The sequence below is a fragment of the Scomber scombrus genome, chromosome 8 (genome assembly GCF_963691925.1).
Source record: "Scomber scombrus chromosome 8, fScoSco1.1, whole genome shotgun sequence".
Lineage (NCBI taxonomy): Eukaryota > Metazoa > Chordata > Actinopteri > Scombriformes > Scombridae > Scomber > Scomber scombrus.
In genome coordinates this window covers 14,486,957-14,506,672 of record NC_084977.1, presented here as the reverse complement: position 1 = coordinate 14,506,672, position 19,716 = coordinate 14,486,957, and the positions used below count along the sequence as shown (strand labels likewise).

The 19,716-nt window shown below is 39.4% G+C and overlaps 3 protein-coding genes and 1 long non-coding RNA gene across 4 annotated transcripts; 1 reads left to right on the top strand and 3 right to left on the bottom strand.

Moving 5' to 3' along the window:
* Positions 1 to 122: 122 nt before the first annotated feature.
* Positions 123 to 7,840, bottom strand: malt2 (MALT paracaspase 2). The gene is made up of 16 exons (XM_062423764.1): positions 7,617 to 7,840; positions 7,001 to 7,171; positions 6,624 to 6,790; positions 5,564 to 5,694; positions 5,156 to 5,312; positions 4,857 to 5,041; positions 4,196 to 4,292; positions 3,943 to 3,993; positions 3,262 to 3,465; positions 2,736 to 2,913; positions 2,551 to 2,625; positions 2,224 to 2,351; positions 1,748 to 1,897; positions 1,416 to 1,573; positions 1,077 to 1,214; positions 123 to 809 (listed from the first exon to the last, which is right to left on the bottom strand). Exons 2-16 carry the CDS (start codon positions 7,135 to 7,137, stop codon positions 582 to 584), a joined length of 2,184 nt encoding a protein of 727 aa, XP_062279748.1. The 5' UTR covers positions 7,138 to 7,171; positions 7,617 to 7,840; the 3' UTR covers positions 123 to 581.
* Positions 7,841 to 12,597: 4,757 nt separating this feature from the next.
* Positions 12,598 to 15,611, bottom strand: mrpl54 (mitochondrial ribosomal protein L54). Its single transcript, XM_062423674.1, has 3 exons — positions 15,377 to 15,611; positions 14,043 to 14,199; positions 12,598 to 13,421 (listed from the first exon to the last, which is right to left on the bottom strand). Exons 1-3 carry the CDS (start codon positions 15,492 to 15,494, stop codon positions 13,289 to 13,291), a joined length of 408 nt encoding a protein of 135 aa, XP_062279658.1. The 5' UTR covers positions 15,495 to 15,611; the 3' UTR covers positions 12,598 to 13,288.
* fam32a (family with sequence similarity 32 member A) lies at positions 15,595 to 19,597 on the top strand. The gene is made up of 4 exons (XM_062423677.1): positions 15,595 to 15,808; positions 17,875 to 18,019; positions 18,907 to 18,960; positions 19,356 to 19,597. Exons 1-4 carry the CDS (start codon positions 15,735 to 15,737, stop codon positions 19,422 to 19,424), a joined length of 342 nt encoding a protein of 113 aa, XP_062279661.1. The 5' UTR covers positions 15,595 to 15,734; the 3' UTR covers positions 19,425 to 19,597.
* On the bottom strand, positions 16,558 to 18,884 carry LOC133984381 (uncharacterized). Its single transcript, XR_009925409.1, has 3 exons — positions 18,351 to 18,884; positions 17,749 to 17,847; positions 16,558 to 17,657 (listed from the first exon to the last, which is right to left on the bottom strand). It is a non-coding gene; the product is annotated as an uncharacterized LOC133984381 (long non-coding RNA).
* Positions 19,598 to 19,716: the final 119 nt, after the last annotated feature.

Below are 19,716 nucleotides of genomic sequence, written 5' to 3'. Positions count from 1 at the left end.
AATGGAGGCCGTAGCTAGTTGACGTCAGTGCGCATGCGCAGTTCAATTATAGTGCAGAGACCAGCACAGGAGAGCTGCTTTCATTTATAAAAGACTTTATATTGCAATCATACATTCTCTGTTAAAATGGGGACACAAGAAATGCACATACATGTATTAAACGTTACACAAAGCTGAGGACATGCAAGGTTTAATACAATTAATCTTCAAAGATTGCTTTATTTCTTCCCTTGCAAACAAAACACATATCAGACTTGATAGACATTGTGTTATATTTTGAATTGCATTATAGTGCATTACATTATTGTAAAAATGTTTATAAAATATTACAAAAACTTAATGCATGGATACCTGTAAGACAAGAACAGCTCAACTGACCACAAACTTGAGTCCTGTGTCAAATGTACTAAAATGGCAAACTCACAAGTTTTATTTCCCATCTTTTGACGTTTGTACTGTTTTATTACCAAGGTGTGGTCAAATGATAGGTTTAATCATACTTAGTGGGAATGGAAATTGTATTTCTCATCACCATGTGTCAGCAGTAGCAGATTCCTGCATGTTTGTGTATAACATGACCATTAGGCTGACCCAACAGAGGTAAAGGCCTCAGCAAAGGATGAGCACTCAGCAACGCTGGAGTTGAGGCTGAGGGATGAAGAGGTGGAGGAGATGCGAGGCAGTCGTGGTTCATGGAGGTTGAGTTTGGAGACTAGAGGTTTTCCAACTCTATATGTTTGTCTTTCCTCTACTTCCTCATCCATGTTGGAATAAGTGTAGTGAAGACAGACGGTGAATGTGAGGTCCCTCTGTGAACACAGTGAAAAGCAGAATGTGTTTTTTAGCTTTAGAGGATAATTTAAGAGTTAATTATTCTCTCAATTGCAGATTTAATAAGATATTTTTTTAACATAAACTTTGACCAAATAGTTAAACTGGAGTTTATGCCTCATCCCTGGCTACAGTACTACTAGATTGTCTCCATATGGTATTATGTATGGTATTCAACATTTATCAAGTTTCTCCTAGGACAGAAATAAGAGAAGTAATTCTGAAAACAATGACAACTGTCTGACCTTGAGTCTCTGCAGGCATCGAATCCGCGTGTAGAGACTAGGGACCTCCGGAGAAGGAAGATTTTCCTTGATCAATAATAAACTGCCTGCCTCAAGCAGAGTTTCCTGATTACTCTTCTTCAGGTCAATGTCAACATCCTGCCACAGTCACATAAAGTAACAAAAAATATTAAAATATAGCATATTGAGAAACACTGAAAGATGGATACAAGTGGAAATATTTATAAATTTGTTTTTGCTTTACTTCCAGGATCACAAGCTTGATGAGTCATAATGCACCATGTGTGTGTCTTTTAAACTCTCCAATCTAGTCATAATCTCCAGTCATAATATATCTACCTCAGGGAAATCAGTAAACTGAGCAGAGCAGGAAACAATGTCTTTGGGCTTCTCAAGTATGCGAGTGTAGATAACCATGATGTTGGAGAACTCAGCAGCAAACCCGAGCTGAACCGTCACCCCACATTCAAACTTCAGGCAAGTTCTTTCAGGCAGGACTATGAAGAAATACATTTGATTACAGTTCATTAATTGTTCCCTCATACTGAAGGAATATTGTTACTCTAAAACAAAGCTTAATCTGTGCCTGTAAAATAATCTCAATTCCCATAATTACATCAATGTTATATATATTTAATTGTTGAAGTTCATAGTTCTAAAAAAAAGGGTACCATGAGCAACGGCCCACTGCAGGTTTCGAGCTGAATCGGCTGCAGAACAGTCAGAGGTCTGAATCTGGTCAGTGAGGGAACGTCGTTCACATAGATTACTGCGTAGCTCCAAAGCCTGCCGCCCTTGAGTGATCCGACATCGTCCCATGTCTGGTAAGAGTAAAAAACGTTTAGTTCACAATATGCATTAATCAGCGCTGTTTAACAGTTGCACAGAGTTGTCAAAGCAGGTGTGCTCCATCAGCTGTCTATGGTGTAATGTTACTGAGTGGTATGTGTCCAGAACTGCAACACAAAGAGAGCAGTGCAGCAGCATTTTTTTTTTTGCCCTCTGTGAATCAGCATTAAAACTGAAATTTTAAACATGTCATTGAAACATCAAGCATAATCACACCCTAAATACAAAACAGCTTCATACAGTCAATGCAAATCTATAAGACTGAAAAATTCATACTTAACATGTGCACTTTACATACCTTCAGCCACCCTGTCTAGCATGACTGTGACCTTCTCATCTTCACAAACCCGCCGTTTGAGGAAGCTTATGAAAATGCCATTGGACACGTCCTCCTTCTTCACTTCATATGCTTCTGCGTCAGCGCATCTAAACACAAACAGCCACACATGAGCAACAAGCCAAAAGCAGGAATATTCAATACGTACAGTAATTTGTACATGTATTACATATATTACTCTTGTCTCAAACACTCAACTCATTCAAAGCAAAAAGTGCAATACGTGAATAAACAGGGTGAAACCAATATAGTTTGAAAAGTCAAGTGTCGAAGGGGTCAGCAACTTACGTGGCATATCCAAACACTATGTTTGCGGTCACCTTCAGCAGTGCCGGTTGGACAATGATATCATCATTTACGTTTCTAAAACAGAAAATATTTCAAGCACAAATATGCACAACATGTGATCTAATCTGAAAAGTAGGTCAAATTCATTCATTCATTCATTTAAAACAAAACAACAACCTTCATACCTTTTGCGGCACATGTCAAGCAAGAACACGTTGAGTCCAGTCTCTTTCTCCTGCATCCTGGTGAGTATATTCTGTACACACAAACAGTGCTCTGATGTGTAGGAGGTTGGCGCATCGATGGGAACCATAAAACTGTTGCCGTAGTTCTCATAACCATGACCAGCAAAGTATAGCAAGCCTGTGGAAGGAGGACTGCATGAATGCTTGGTCAGATTTTTTTATGTTGTTAATAAATGGTCTGCTTTCAAAAAGTGTGTTCACTTTCATACTTTGTAACAATTCTGCAAAGTAAGTAATTCTTTTTTAATTAAATGGTGCATTTGCAGCTATATCAAAAAGTTTTAAACAATCTCCAAACCTATCCTGAATATAAATAAAGTAGAAAGCATGAACATGAATATTATATCTGATTTAATATAGTGTTATGTAGGGTTATAGCAGTTTATAACTTTAGTAGTCTTTAAAAGTACAGTCACAAACAAAACACATTTGTTGAACATATAGTCCATATGGTAAAGAGACAAACCATAGACTCCCTTGTCAAGCAGCAGTAGGAACTCCGTAACAGCACTGTGCATCTCCTGCCAGTTTAGGTCAAGCAGGGAAACCACCTTGAAGTCCATTTGTCTGAGGAGGTTGGTCAACTCATGCACATCAGCCATGGGAGCACACAGCTGAGTGTGGTAGAGGTAGTTCAAGTTACCAATCAGGAGAGCAACTTTGTCTGTTGCTGTGGAGGTGAAGACAACAACAATTATATATATTTTAAATCATGTAATGTCTCTTATTGCAGTGTATGTTGTGATCTACAGATATTGTGACTATTTGTTTGCACAAAAGTCACCATAGAAATGCTTGGCTAATGGCGGTGGATTGCCCATCTCTCGTAGTGGATGTATTCCTGGTCCGGTGGTTGACCTACGGACTTCCTGTGAGTCTAAACAACATCAATAAAATAAAACCCCCAAAAAACATTCGCATGCTGTTTCCTCTTACATCAGACCAACTCAACATTTCATTTTAATTTCTACAGTGCTTGCGAACCACATACACATTACTTTCCACTTTCAGTTGAACTACATGAAAAACAAGAACTAAGGTGTGATTCAATGATGAAGAACAGAGGAGGAACTAAAAGGATCTAAATACTGTAGTTCCTCTACCCACTCCTGCATATTCTATCAGGAAAAAATAAATAAATAAATACCTCGACCGCGATCAATTTCTACCCAGGACACATCATCATCGGAACTGGGGCCTGCAAAACAGGAAGTCATTCATTGCACTGTACTGCAGTTTTGCTCATGTGTGATTTTATTAATGTGTCACATCTAATGTTAGTCTACAAGTTCCTTCTAGGTTAAATAGTCTTTGCTTGATATTAATAAAATGATTGCATTTTAAGACCTCTTTGCATTTGAATTCTAAATATGGAAAATAGAAAAATATCTGGGTCTCACCAATGGTGATTGTTGCTGGGTTACTCCACGCCTCATGATACAAATTGAATATCTTACATTCGTACTGTCCTCTGTGTGCCGTGGTCACACACGGGATCTGAAAAGAATACAAGGACATACAACATCACTAACACACAGCACAGTGATATAAACATACCAAATAGGAGGATTCTTTATCAGCTCGTTTGGTTTAAAAGTCTAGACATAGCTGCATATAATTTATTTCATATAATGATATAAGAGAAACTTAATTGTAATGTTTGGATCATTTTAGTCAGTGTCATTGTTGAGGGGTGACTCAGCTGGAGATCCACCAACCAAACTGGTTTAGGAGTATGATATTTGGAAATTTCCTTTAGCTTGATCTTGTACAAGACAAAGTTACATCACCTTGATATGATCATCTTAACACTCTTCTCAAAACACAAACACAATAGCAACATTGAGCTCAAGCTGACAAAGTTCCTGCCTTTTATATAATGATATTTTTTGTTGTTGTTTATATCACGTTTATGACAATACTGCTGTTGAGTCATATTTCTTGCCTTGATTGTAATGTTTTTCCACCTCTTATGAGTTATAATTAAAAGAAGATTTCATAAAATCATTGTGATACACACATATGTAAGAAGTTCACGGCCGACTCTGCGAATACACTTACTTTGAGTGAATGTGTCTGGTGTTGTGGCATGGGAACCATGTTGTGGTACCACTGGTACTGGGCAGGAGGGTTGGCCTTTGCATCACACTCCAGGGAAAGTGTGTTGCCCTCAGACACCAACTGGGACCGGGGGTGACAGATGATATGCAGCCCACTCACTGAACCTGGAAACAGGCTGCTGCAGCCTGAGATTACAGAATTTACCAACACATCACAAGTGGAGTGGAGAGGAGAGGAGAGGAGAGGAGAGGAGAGGAGAGGAGAGGAGAGGAGAGGAGAGGGGTGTTAGAGTGTTGTACCTGGACTAGAGCCTGCAGAGTTGACCAAGCGAACATGAGCCCACTGGGAGAAGATGAAGTTTTCTCCATGGTGGACCCTACAAATATAGTGACCCTGGTGCACCAAGGCCAAAGGACACAGAACCAGCTCTGATGTTTTTCCAGTTTCATCTGGAACCTAAAACAGACAAATAATCATAGACTATTGTTATTAACTGATACTGATAACACTCTTCAAGCAGAATTTACAAAAGAAAAAAAAAGATTATCCTCTCTGGCTTTGCCTTTGTGTCTTACAAATAGCTTACATTCAACTGACCAGGGAACAGTTAGTTCACCAGTAAAAGAAACACAGTACAATCCTCTTAACTCAAGAGTTTGACCTGAAATCTCAAGACACTTTCTGTAATCTTAAGATGTTGGACTGACCTCTTTATTGCCTTTGAACCACTGGTAGGTGAGTCCAGGGGCACCAGAGGCCCTGCAGGTCAATACCACCCTGCCCCCGACTGTGGACTGCTGGGACTGAGGCTGTACTGTGATCTGGATCAGCTCTGCCACTACAACACACATGCATACAAAATTTGGCATCAGAGGATAGTGAGGTGTATCTTTAACAGGCACTAACTTGTCAAAGGAATCACTTCTACAGACAAAAATGATCGGAAAAATAAACCAGTGCCAAATTAACTTTCCTCTGCTGTCAAAGTTATATTTGACACAGCCTTCAACCATTTTCATGTTGTTTATTAGAACTAATGTAATTTCTAGGATGGTGCAAAAACTATTTTCATATTGATGCAATATTTTCAGTCCAGGATGTAACAACTTTTCCTGGTCTTGTGCATGCTGCTTATCTTCATGACTTACTGTGACACCTAAATGTAACAGAGGCTTGAGTACAGTAATGTTACTAATCACAGCTGTGTTACAAAGGGAGAAATGTCTATTCACAATACTTAAATGTACACAGGCACTCTGATCAGGACACCTTACTACACACACACACAGACACACACACACACACACACACACACACACACACACACACACACACACACACACACACACACCCTTGCACCCTTGGATTTATTATCCAATAGATTTGAAACCCCGTTCCAACCAAATATCTAATGACAACTGCACATCTTGTCTAATTTGATAACATATGTTGTGTGCCGCATGTCTTTGTCCACTTTGACTCTGATGAAGACACAGTGTGTAGTGTTGAAATGTTACTGCTTGTACAATTAAAGGCTGTGAATTAATGGGTGCACTCCAGTCCCTTTTGTTTTCTGGAACAATGTTTCAACTCAATTAACACATATTTGCCATTAAGAAAACGAACATTTGTGGCTTAAATCAAGGGTTTAAAGTCTTTTTAAAGTTTAAACATTACAATAATTTCACTGTTATTACAGAAGTGTGTCAACCATTTCAAAGCTGATTAAAGTACAGGTTTTGTTTGTTTGTTTTTAAGGGTTTTTACCTGATGTGGTGAGGAGCTGTATGGCCTCCTGGTGATCCATCTTCCTCAGGCAGTGAAGCAGGAAGTCCAGGGAGCAGGAACGATCAGCCAGCCGAGCCAGTAGTGTCCGTCCAGGGCTGCCGGCAGCAGTCAGCACCTGGAGTGAGCAGCTGGTCAGCTCACTTTCACTGCAGGGAGTTCAATGGTGTCAGATCAAGGGGCCCAAAGTTGGGGAGGGCCAACAACACTTATAGAGATGTTAATGAGACGTTAGAAAGGGGGCTTAGCTGATCATTTCATACATAAAAGAAAATCAATGTAGGCTAATACAGGATAGAGTGTAAAAGCTCAAACAATGAAAAAGGTTTGTACATGGCTTGATGCCTTCAGTGTCTCACCTGCAGCGGAATTTGGGTTGCTCAGACACCGCATTGGCCAGCTGTCTCCATCCGCAGGTGGAGTTGTCCAACATCTTGGCCAGCCTGTTGAGGATCTGGTCACTCAGAATACCTATGCTCATTTTCCACTCTTCCATCTTCGCATGTGCCACCACTTAAAACTCCTGAGATCTTAATTGCACAAACAAATAGAGAAACTGAAACTTTGTGCGCTTTAAATCTGTACCACCATAACTATCAACCTCAGCAGCACGTCGTGAGTCCAGTGATTTCCTCGGGATGTGACTGACAATGATGACTTACTACAGCGGTTTCATGACAGAAGTAAATCGCCCACACACAACTAACAAGTGGTAATCGCTGCCTAGGGTTTTCCCGTGGTCAGCTATATGAACATGCGTGGCGCGGTTAAAATCTAACTGCAACAGGACACCAAATCCTATTGAGGAAATAAGTGGTCTATAGGAGGCAGTCAGCGAGGCTAGAAAATGAAACGATGAGGTGTATTCTGTGGAAGATCAAACCACGACGCGTATTAATAAACTGCGCTGTGACCTTCTGCTTCCGCCATCAACGCATTGCATTTATCTAAAGATTACTTCTTTAGAAAACTCACCAAAACTCGGAGCTCAAGTTAGACAGATCCCAGCCGCAGAAAGAGAGGAGTGAGTGCCTCATCTAAGAAGAGATGTTTGACGCATTTTGTACCCTACCGGTCTTCCAGTCTTACACGATTGTGTTCCTCTCATGATTTGCTTCTCATTTCGGTTCCTCATTTCTGCCATCCCCGGTAGGTTCCGTCATTTGCATGAAGCGTTGTCATAGTTACCAGGCTGAAGCCATCAGTACAACAATTCAGTTTTACAACCTGGCCACCCTAAAGTTTTTTCCATTATGACTTATTTGCGTAGCACGTTTTATTAAACAACAATACATCAATCCCTCTACTTACAGCTTAGAAATGTTATTAGGATTGGGACCAACATAACTACAAATAATGCTGTTTTAACTCTCCTATTACTTTTATTAGTTATCCCACTTCTATTTCCGTACCTGTCATCATGCTATCACTGTTATTGTTTTGTGATGGGGTCTTTACAGTGGGTAGTAGTGGGATTACTAATAAAAGTAATTGTAATATGTAACAGAAATAATTGCGGTATTAAGTGTTAAGAGGGGTTTCCATAGCATTATACTGGTAATAACAAAATTAAGGTGTATGCGGGTATCTTAGTGATAATAGTGATAATCACTTCAGAAACGGCTGTTCAAACAGAATAAATGGTGGTAAACAACCGGGAAATCCAGGGTTCCGGTAAGAGTATTAAGAATTAGCTGTGTAATGGTAAATAATAATACCCTATAACTGAAATAGTTAAACTATTGTGTTGATAAACTGACAACTTACTGATCTGCTGCATTACTTCTTTTTTTTTACTGTACTTATTTTTCTGTCTAGTGAGATCTTCTCAACATATAGTGAAACGTAACCAAATTTGAACCTGTGATAGAAGACATCAGGAAGAATATGCAAAGACAATGATGAACTAACCTATGAAGGAATTGATTTGACATAAGGTCAAAGGTCAGAATACTGTAATTAGAGTTTATTCATTTTGGAGGTGATTTTGAAGTGAGTTTTCTCCACATTGCTGCAGTGAAATGTAACCAAATGTGGTCTGTGACAGATTAAGATATCAGGAAGAAGATGCAAAGACAATGATGAACTAACCTATGAAGGAATTGATTTGACGTAAGGTCAAAGGTCAGGATACTGTAAATAGAGTTGATTCATTTTTGAAGAGAGATTTCTCTACTTTGCTGCAGTGAAATGTAACCAAATGTGTACCTGTGACATCAAGAAGAAGATGAAATGATAATGCATGGCGGGGCTGTGGCGTGAAGCAGAAAGTGAGAAAAAACCTGGAAGGAGGCCAAAAATGCAATGTTTCGTTCATCCAGTAGGGGGCAGTCACAGGTAGTTACACATATGGTCTGGTGTGCTCTGGTGTGTTCAGGGCGGCCACTCATCAGTCATGTGAAGTTTGGAGTGAATTGGACAAAGCATGAAGGAGTTATGAGAGGTTGATGGTTCATCCACCAGGGGGCAGTAGAGTGTAACAAAACACAAGCGGTTGCGTTCAGGGTGGGACAGTGATTACACATGTGAAGTTTTGTGGAAATCGCACAATGATGATGTAAAATATGGCACTTCCTGTTTCCACTAGGGGGCGACACGAGTGAGATCGCCTATGAGCGAATGGAGACGTTGAGGTCGGCACCCTGGACCTGTGTACCAATTTTCATGATGATACGAGTTCAATAAAGCCATCAAAAAGCCAAACGTATTTTCATGGCGAGGAATTGATGGTCGCCGCGTCGCCACACGGACACCATTACTCGTAGCTTCACAGTCTTCATAATGTAGCTTCACCAACTGGTTCTGAATGAAGTTGAGGGGGCAAAGTATGTAATTTTAATGAATCTTAGTTAACTTCCTGTTACCACCGGGGGGCGCTATGAGTTACGTGGGAAGTTAGTATATCGGGACGTTCATGGCGGAGCCATCATCATGTCCAGCAAGTTTGAAGCTGATTGGATGAAGTATGTGGGCGTGAGAGCCACTCGTATGTACATGGCGAGCACGCCAAAGTTAGTTGAGCCCTGGCAGACACGCCCTTTGACCTACGGATGCGCAGAGCACAACTTAAGCTCAGCTAGGTCTGGAGATGTTGCGTACCTAATTTGAACTTGATCGGGCGAACGCTGTGGGAGGAGTTAATTTTAGGCGGGAAAAATCAAAACCAAAATGGCAGACTTCCTGTTGGGTTGAGGTCATGAGGTAAAGAGGCTTTTTTGCATATGTGGGTATAATACATATGTGTACTGAATTTTGTGAGCATAGGACAAAGTTAACAAAATTCCCTATGGGCATTTTTGGACTTTGTAGGGGGCGCTATTCCGCCATTCTGCGTCGACCATGTGCGACCACCCAAAAATATCGAATTTCGGATGAGGCCGGACGTGCGTGCAAAAGTATAAGCATTTTCGCATTTGGGAAAGGGGCGAAATTGGGGCACGAAATGTCGGAAGAATAATAATAATAATAATAATAATAATAATAATAATAATAATAATAATAAACATTACAATTTCAATAGGGCTTTCGCCAGGCGACTTGCAGTCGCCGCTCGGGCCCTAATAATAAACATTACAATTTCAATAGGGCTTTCGCCAGGCGACTTGCAGTCGCCGCTCGGGCCCTAATAATTGGGTTTAATACCATTACGGGGAAGTAAACAATCACTTGGATTCACCTGATAAACGATCGGTAAAATAAAACTTACACCTAATTAAACATAAGGAATGTGTTCAATCTTCATAAAGAACACATATCAGCAAAAGCACATAGGCTATATGTATCTTTTAGGACCTTTACTTTGCTCTAGGACCATGGTTAGCGTATTTACTCTAGTTCAGACGCAACGAAAATCAGACAGCTGCTCACTTTACCACACTCTCGCAAACAGTGGCTCACTTTACCGCAGTTATAGTACTTGAGTCCGGCAGGACAACAAGCGTTAACTCAAAAAATGAGGCATAGTTTCATTTAACTGAGGCCTATTGACCATAATTTCCATAAATATGTGTAAAACCTGTGGTAATAACTTGGAATGAAGTTGGCTAAAAAAGTAACACAGAATTGGGTGATAATGTATACCTCAATTTTGACCCGGTAAGACATTTGCCCGGTTGACGGGAAGACACCAGGTTAATTAGTCATATTTCTGTTGTTATTATTAGGGCCCGAGCGGCGACTGCAAGTCGCCTGGCGAAAGCCCTATTGAAATTGTAATGTTTATTATTATTATTATTATTATTGCAAGTGCAAGTGACCCCAAAGTAATCAAGTAATCATGTGGTATGGAAGACCCCCGGGGAAAAATGCTATATTGAAATTGTAATGTTTATTATTAGGGCCCGAGCGGCGACTGCAAGTCGCCTGGCGAAAGCCCTATTGAAATTGTAATGTTTATTAGGGCCCGAGCGGCGACTGCAAGTCGCCTGGCGAAAGCCCTATTGAAATTGTAATGTTTATTATTATTATTATTATTATTATTCTTCCGACATTTCGTGCCCCAATTTCGCCCCTTTCCCAAATGCGAAAATGCTTATACCTTTGCACGGACGTCCGGCCTCATCCGAAATTCGATATTTTTGGGTGGTCGCACATGGTCGACGCAGAATGGCGGAATAGCGCCCCCTACAAAGTCCAAAAATGCCCATAGGGAATTTTGCTAACTTTGTCCTATGCTCACAAAATTCGGTACACATATGTATTATACCCACATATGCAAAAAAGCCTCTTGACCTCATGACCTCAACCCAACAGGAAGTCGGCCTTTTTGGTTTTGATTTTTCCCGCCTAAAATTAACTCCTCCCACAGCGTTCGCCCGATCAAGTTCAAATTAGGTACGCAACATCTCCAGACCTAGCTGAGCTTAAGTTGTGCTCTGCGCATCCGTAGGTCAAAGGGCGTGTCTGCCAGGGCTCAACTAACTTTGGCGTGCTCGCCATGTACATACGAGTGGCTCTCACGCCCACATACTTCATCCAATCAGCTTCAAACTTGCTGGACATGATGATGGCTCCGCCCTGACTGTCCCGATATATTAACTTCCCACGTAACTCATAGCGCCCCCCGGTGGTAACAGGAAGTGAACTTAAATTCATGAAAAATACATAGTTGACCCCATCAACTTCATTCCACTTCTAAAACATGCAGAACCAGTTGGTGAAGCTACATTATGAACACTGTGAAGCTACGAGTAATGGCGTCCCTGTGGGGGCGTGGCTACCATCAATTCCTCGGCATGAAAATACGTTTGGCTTTTTGATGGCTTTATTGAACACGTATCATCATGAAAATTGATACACAGGTCCAGGGTGGAGACCTCTTCCATCTGATAGGGGTGTCGCTCATGTCGCCCCCTAGTGGAAACAGGAAGTGCCATTTTTTGCATCAACATTGTGCGATTTCCACGAAACTTCACATGTGTGATGAGGGACTGACCCTGAACACACCTGCATGCATCCCATTACTGCCCCCTGGTGGATGAACCATCATCCTCTCATAACTTCTTCATGCTTTGTCCAATTCACTCCAAACTTCACATGACTGATGAGTGGCCGCCCTGAACACACCAGAGCACACCAGACCATATGTGTAACTACCTGTGACTTCCCCCTACTGGATGAATGAAACATTGCATTTTTGGCCTCCTTCCAGGTTTTTTCTCACTTTCTGCTTCACGCCACAGCCCCGCCATGCCTCAGGCCCCGCGGTGGCATGGGTGAGCGAGGGCCCGCCATCGCCGCTTGCGGCTTTAATTAATATTACTATCGTTATTGCTGTCCTTATCTGTGTCTCTCTTTCCTTCTCTCAAACTGGTCAAGGTATATGGCCGCCAACCTATAGCCTGGTTCTGCTCCAAGCTTCTTCCCGTTAAAGGGGAATTTTTCCTAACTGCTGTCCATATGTAAAATTGACTTGACTTAAAAGTTATGGCGCAATCTGCAAGAATAAAAGGCAACATTTGAAGGATATTTACTCATATGTATTCATAATAAGTCTGCAAAAACGAAATATCAATGGCAGGTAATTTGTCTTCGGATATGGACACACACAAAAAACATGAATGCATGTACAATTTAATTTGATCCAATGCAAAAGTTTTGCAACATATTCAGTATAACTACCTGCCTGAAGTTGGCAAAGCAATCTCTCTACATGGTGCATTTAGTTGCTGTTTTTGTGTTTTCCAACTGATTCACATGATCTTTAAAATCTGAAGATATCAAATTCAATGACGAGTAGGAAAAGTCCATCTCCTGAGGAAGATCAAGTGATACAAGAGCTGTTAAACAGACAATGACGAGAGATTGTTTTCTCAACTACTGTTTCCAAGCTCAAGAATGACGTTATCAGCCTTTCTGGTGGTCTTATTTTTAGGCCTTACTTACATACTGTCGTATAGTATAATCAAAAACCTAATTGGGAAACAAGCTTTATTTCAGCTTTTATCACCAGAGGGCCAATGCATGGATACCACTGAATATGCAGCATAATCACAAATAACCCACTGGATAGGTAGCAAGTGGGAAAGAGTCGATCGAACAGTACTTCATTCAGGAAGTTGACACAGGCTCTGGACATACACCAATGTCAGGTTATTCAGTCCACAAGAGTATGAAGCACGTCACTATACAGGAAGTCCACTGAAGGCCTAAAACTTCTTCCCTTTGTGTAGTCTGTTGTGACGCAACATGTTTCCCTTCCTCAGACGCTTCCAGTACTCCCAGGTGTCTGTCTCCAAGTCATGCACGTCTTTGGGCTTTCCCAGATTCAACTGGAACAACCTAAGTGAATGATAAAAGAGAGAGGATCAGTGAACACACATGAAATGCCCTTTCTCATCCAGAGACAGTCTCAAGTGAAATCAACGTGTGTCCGCTATTTTAGACTGTAATATATCAATCAATCAATCAGTTAATCAATCAGTTTCTGTTTGTAATGTCTTGCATGTAGGGCTGGGCGATATGGGCAGATTCAAATGTCACAATATTTTTGACCAAATACCTTGATATCGATATTTTGACAATATTGTAGGGATGACTATCGGTGCCTTCACAAAATATTTATGCAATGAGATTTTTGATAATCATCAGTAATGTGGATATAATGACTAAGTGGATAACAGCAGATAATAGAACAACCTATTAAGCTCAGAATTTTTTTTTTTTACTGTGATGCAGCCTTTAAAAGCAGTAAAGACAACACTTATATATAAGATGATATCTATAAAATATCATGATACAGTAACGATTTATTGCCCAGCCCTACTTGCACACATGTTTTCTCAACAAATCTTTAAAAACAAGGAATTTAAATTTTACAAAACAAAAAGAAGACATTTTAAATTTCTAAGATCAGAGGCAATGGTAAATAGAGGAAGGAATGAAAGAAATATGCGTCCTCACCACTCCGGATACTCCTGAGGGGGCTTTAGTTTGGGGTCTTCTCCTTGCTTGAAGATGTTGACCCCTACTGCATAAGATGTAAGTCTGACAGGGTCTTTACACACCTCAGGACCTTTTGGTGCCTCCTTCGCCATGCCTTTAGCTTTGCTTTTGGCCGCTAAACAACAGGAGAAAGAGATTTGTGTTATGATGTTAGGTATATGATGTGTTAATTGAGACTGGTTTATTAACTTACTGAGAAAAAAAAGCATGCATTTAACATTTTGTTGATTATAACAAAGGGCTTTTATTTCATATTCATATAGAGGTGATTAAGAAGGGTGGATGAACTGTGAAGGGATGTCCACTCACAAGTATGAGCACTTTATTAGGAACATCTGTTAAGTCTAATGCATTCCAATACAATAGCTCTGCCATAAATTCTACTTTTATTAAGCTTATACATTTTCAGTTTGTCAGAAAGGTGATAATTCTACTTTATGTTATTGAGGTCAACATAATGCACTCCAGTACACCACTGCCACCGACTACTACCTCAACAATAAACATAAAGTAGAAATATCAACTTTCTGACCATGTATAAATGTTTACGCATTGTAAAAGCAGAATTCATAACAGCGTTGTTCAATTGGATTGCTTTAATATACACAGGTGCACCTAAAAGTGCTCTCTGAGTTTATAAACAGTTAATTAGCTAAACTGTAGGGCTGGGTAAATATTGATATTCTATCTATATTGTGATATAAGACTTACATATCATCTTTGATTTTGGATATCATAATATTCGATTTTAGAGGCTGCATGACAGTAAAGTGATGCAATATTCTAAACTTATCAGACTATTATAGCTATTATATTATTTGTCTTTACCCACCTAATCATACTTAATCATATCTACATTGCTAATGATTCAAAAATCTCATTGTTTAAATATTCTGTGAAAGCACCAATAGTTATCCCTTTAATATTGCTGCAATATCAATATGGAGGTATTTGGTCAAAAATATTCTATTTTGTCCATATTGCCCAGCCCTACTATACTGTTTCACTACATCAGCCAAATTAAAACTGTCACTAAAGTACCCTGAAGGATATAACCTAATAATGTAAGTTATACAAAGTACCATTTAATTACCATTTAATGTTCATCGCAGCACTCTTCAGTTCTTTATACTATTTGTATCCCGTTTACAGTTCACAGAAACGATTTCACCTTGTTGTGGTTTTGTCCAAGTACCCTGATATCCACTAAACCAGAGTCAAATGCATTATATGTGTACACATATTTGACTAAAGATGATCCTGATTCTGAAGAGAAAATAATCTTTACTCACCAACTTTTTTCGCATATCCGCACGTCTGCAGTCTGTTCAATATGTTCGTCCTGCAGAGCAATGTTGCAGCGTTGCATTGTGTTGACAATGCTATCCTAAACAAACTATACCCAGACATTTTTACTGTAGCTTACCTAAAAGCACTGTTCACCATGCTACAGTTTGACATTCAGTTTCCTCCACTTCCGTTTTGTGCATTGATGTTTAAGCTCTGAAAAATAATCTGTACTGCCTCTCTCTGGCCTGGAAGACACACATCACGCTTGTGTCGCTCCCTCTCAGTCCGACGGGTGGCAGCACTGATCCACAGGTGCCTGGTGATTTAAAAACAAAGGAGAAGAAGACGTCCTTCTCGAAGATGTCGGAGTACGCCACCGTTCAGAAGAGTGCCCTGAATTTAAAAGGTGCAGGAGCCTCTTCAGCTGGGAAAAAGTAAGTATTTTTGTCTGATTTTAGTAAGATACAGTTCTTTACGTGTTAAAATGACTTCGGTAGACAGCCGCAGCTTACAGAACAGTCAGGGTGCGACGCTAATGTTAGCCTGTTCTCTAACAGAAAACAAAATGTTACGCTAATGTTATCTGAAACAAACTGAAGGAATATTTAGGTAAACCCATTACAGAAACAATATACAGCGAAAAAAAAAACACGTGGCCCTTCTGAGACCAAAATAACACACACAGGAGTGGCTAGGAAGTATTAGCTAATCCATGTTAGCCAGTTTAGTTAAATCAAAACAATTTCAACAGGATGTACACACGATCTTGAAATGCCTAGTTAATTTTGAGATACACAATGTTAAACATGCCCAAGACCAAACATGATACATTGTACTACGTAGAGGCCTGAACAACATTAGTACGTAAGTATGGGCGTAGGTTGTAACTTAGCATAGCTAGTCAATAGATCAAAAATGGTTCACAGACACGCGTTTCAACGACATTGAAGTTAACTAACTATTCTAGGTTAAGGGAGGCATACATAATGATACTGAGCTGCGGATTCTCCGTTTTTAGTGCTAGATATAGTAGCAAAAGCCTTAACGCTGTTTAAGCTCACTGTCAGATTTTTTAAAGCATTCATTTTGCCTATGAAAACTGAAAGAAGAGTGATTTCTGATATTTCTCCATCCAGACCACATTAGACCAGGGGCCTGTTTCAGGAAGCAGGTTTAACTAACTCTGAGTTAAAATTTTAACTCTAGGTTGACTAACTCTGAGCTGTCAAACTCAGAGTTTTGGGTTTCAGAACAGGTGATAACAGTTAGTTCAATCAACTCTGAGTCAAGGTAACCCTGAGTGAAGCTCGTGCATGAGGAGGTACCAAGCCTTCATCAGTGGTACACAGATAACGTGATTCACCATGGCAACAGGTGAAACAAAGGGCTCAGTCCTCCTACTTCTCCCCAGAGGAGTTAAAAATATTAATTAATGCATGCAGATAATGAGTATATATTTAAGAAAGAAAGCAATACAGTAGTAGCAGCAGCAAAAGAACATGAGCTGACGTGGCAGAAAATTACTGACAGGGTCAATGTGTGAGTATTAATGAAAAAAAAAGAAACGTTTTGTCTCGAGTGGTCCACTTATTCAACATTTATAATTTGTGTGTGTGCATGTGTGTGCAGCGCATTTAATATTCGTGCAGACCCCAACAGGTACAAACCATAAGCCATACGAAAGAGAGAGAGAGCCATTGGCAAAAACCCCAAAGTGCAACACAAAAAACTTGTTCTGAACTGAGAGTATGTCCACGATGTGTCATACGAACCATACAAGGGCTGAGAATATTGTTCAGATAAATGATTGATTGTACAGAAAAACGGAAACACTCAAACAGAGGGTCTCTTCACCCTCCAACGGAGATTATTTGTGCTTCAGTATCAACTGACTCTTTAAGAAAATGACACACCATGTCTGACAGCTCCTTCAGTCTGCAGGCTTCAGCTAAAAAGGAAGAGAAACTCAGGGTTAGTTGAAGAAAACCTGCTCGCTGGCAGGTTATGTTCACAGAGTCAGTTACCATGGTGACTGTTTCACTTACCTCTCTTTCTGGAACGGATAATCTAGCATTTCCCTCATCTCAGGGTTAACTTACTCAGTTTTCACATAACCCGCTTTCTGAAACAGGCCCCTGGTCTAGATTTAGAAAATAAAACAATCCCCCAAACGATCAAACAAACAAACAAAAAAAAGACACTATTGTAGACTTTTCAAATCTGCACTAGATTACCAAGGAGAATCCAGAGACTCATTAAAACACAGTTTCAGATTGGTGAAATCTGAAATGAAAGATAAGAGGAGTGAGATGAGATAATTTACTCTACAAATATATTGTGTGATTGTATTTCAAAAGGTAAATAACTTCTCTACCTTTTGTTTAAATGTCTGAATGTTTATTCATACCACCCCCGCTTCATCTCGGTTTCTTTACTTGTTTGTGGATGGCTGTGCAAGCTGTTGATGTACTAACTGTCTGGTGCATATCCTTTTGTTCAGGAAGAAGAAGAAGGATAAAGAGAGTAAGCATCGTTTGGAGCAGGTGGAGAACAATCAAAACGATGAGGAGGTGAAAGCCAAGAAAGCATATATTGACAAAAGGACACCTGCACAAATTGCTTTTGACAAGATGCAAGAGAAGAGGGTGAGTTGATGTTATCCAGCATTTCAGAGCTGCATGTTTAGGATTTGAGGGAGAGGCATGGCTAATAAAAATAGTAATATTAGCTTCATAATATGTATCTACTTTTATTGTCAACTACATTATCAACAATCACAATTAGAAACAAGTTTATTGCCAAGTAAGTTTGGTACATAAGAGTAAGAAAATAGAAGGCAAGCGAAAACACAACTCCCACAAAAACAAGTGATATAAATATATAAATAAAAGCTGGGGTTATTGTTAGTAACTTGCATCTTTGTTTTTTTTACCGTATCAGCCACAGTTCTTTATTAGTATAAGGATTAATACTTACACACAATGCAGCGAAGAACAAACCATTTTGCAGCTATAGTCAAAGCTCATAGAGGAGTTGTCTTAAGGATAAACATTAACCTGAAGTAGTATTTACACCACAACATAAATGAAAATCCAAAAGGGCAGTGAACTTTTGGAAAGTGAACTTTACAGTCCTATGTTGAATTAAATTTTTTTTTTTTGGGTTCACAAAAAGCATTTCCTTAGTAATGAGATCAGAAACATCAGAATTAGTAGATCATTAACTTTTGTGTTACTCTGAACTTTCCTCTTTGCCGAAGTACTAACATACCATAAAATGAACATATAGTAGATTTTAATGGGGTAGTTGATCAACTTGCCAATTACCCAAAAACATGGTAAGCTGTTTTAAAAAATTGCATACACAGTATATTTTACTTTAAACATATTTTTTCAGTATTTTCTGGGTTTGTGTGAATTTGAATAGAGTTTGAACAGTTGTAGTATGGTGGTGAAGATTGACAGTAATAATGTACTTAAAAATGTTCTAATGTAAGTTTTTAACATTTATTTTCTTTTTTATTTCCTTACAGCAAATGGAGAGGATTTTGAACAAAGCATCAAAGACACACAAACACAGAGTTGAGGCAAGTCCTATCAGACTTTGCACATTGCCATTCAGTCCAAACTCAAACTTGTGTAACAGTTGAGAAAAAGCTCACACAATGCAAAGCTCCAATGTCCAGATTTAATTTATTGCACCAGTTTATATATTGCAATACATTCAAATTGAACATTGGAGCCCTGCTGTGTGCCAGCTGTTTTTCAGGGGTTTTTCTACATTTGCTCAGTTTCAGCCCAGCACCTGTCCTCTTTAGTTTGCATGTGCTTGTATACTTCTAAATTGTGTAACAGCACATTCATTCTTGTTTTAGTTGATCCATATATAATCTATATTGAAACTACAGCTCAAGTATTTTCATATGAATTAAAAGAGACATGCTACCCAGTAATAACAAACCTTATATCCTTTTATCTGCAGGACTTCAATCGCCATCTGGACACCCTGACAGAGCATTATGATATTCCCAAAGTCAGTTGGACCAAATGAAGGAGGAGAAAATGTTCACTCTGTTGTTTTGTTTCCCAATTATACAAAAAGCTGCCAGGTAACATTTTTGAAGTGTATATTGTTATTACTTGTTTTATATATTTTCCATTAAAATTCATTTTCACTGGCAGCCATTTGGTGTTTTGCTATATACAATAAAGAATTTGAGTGAACACATTTGCTTTTCTTGTTTCTTTTTTAGTCTTGCAGAATACATTGTTTTGGTTATTTGAGCATACATCACATAAACTAATATTTCTTACATTTAAATGTGGTTGTAAATGTGAACTAC

What these genes read in the sequence shown, in the direction of transcription:
- malt2 (XM_062423764.1), bottom strand. Translation starts at nt 7,137, where the DNA reads ATGGAAGAGTGGAAAATGAGCATAGGTATTCTGAGTGACCAGATCCTC. An exon ending in ACAGCTCCTCACCACATCAG is followed by an intron (nt 5,695 to 6,623) that starts GTAAAAACCCTT and finishes TGTGTGTTGTAG; the next exon opens with TGGCAGAGCTGATCCAGATC. An exon ending in GATGCCTGCAGAGACTCAAG is followed by an intron (nt 810 to 1,076) that starts GTCAGACAGTTG and finishes CTGTGTTCACAG; the next exon opens with AGGGACCTCACATTCACCGT.
- fam32a (XM_062423677.1), top strand. Translation starts at nt 15,735, where the DNA reads ATGTCGGAGTACGCCACCGTTCAGAAGAGTGCCCTGAATTTAAAAGGT. An exon ending in GCCTCTTCAGCTGGGAAAAA is followed by an intron (nt 15,809 to 17,874) that starts GTAAGTATTTTT and finishes CCTTTTGTTCAG; the next exon opens with GAAGAAGAAGAAGGATAAAG. An exon ending in CACACAAACACAGAGTTGAG is followed by an intron (nt 18,961 to 19,355) that starts GCAAGTCCTATC and finishes TTTTATCTGCAG; the next exon opens with GACTTCAATCGCCATCTGGA.
- mrpl54 (XM_062423674.1), bottom strand. Translation starts at nt 15,494, where the DNA reads ATGTCTGGGTATAGTTTGTTTAGGATAGCATTGTCAACACAATGCAAC. An exon ending in CGGATATGCGAAAAAAGTTG is followed by an intron (nt 14,200 to 15,376) that starts GTGAGTAAAGAT and finishes CCTGTTGTTTAG; the next exon opens with CGGCCAAAAGCAAAGCTAAA. An exon ending in CCTCAGGAGTATCCGGAGTG is followed by an intron (nt 13,422 to 14,042) that starts GTGAGGACGCAT and finishes TCATTCACTTAG; the next exon opens with GTTGTTCCAGTTGAATCTGG.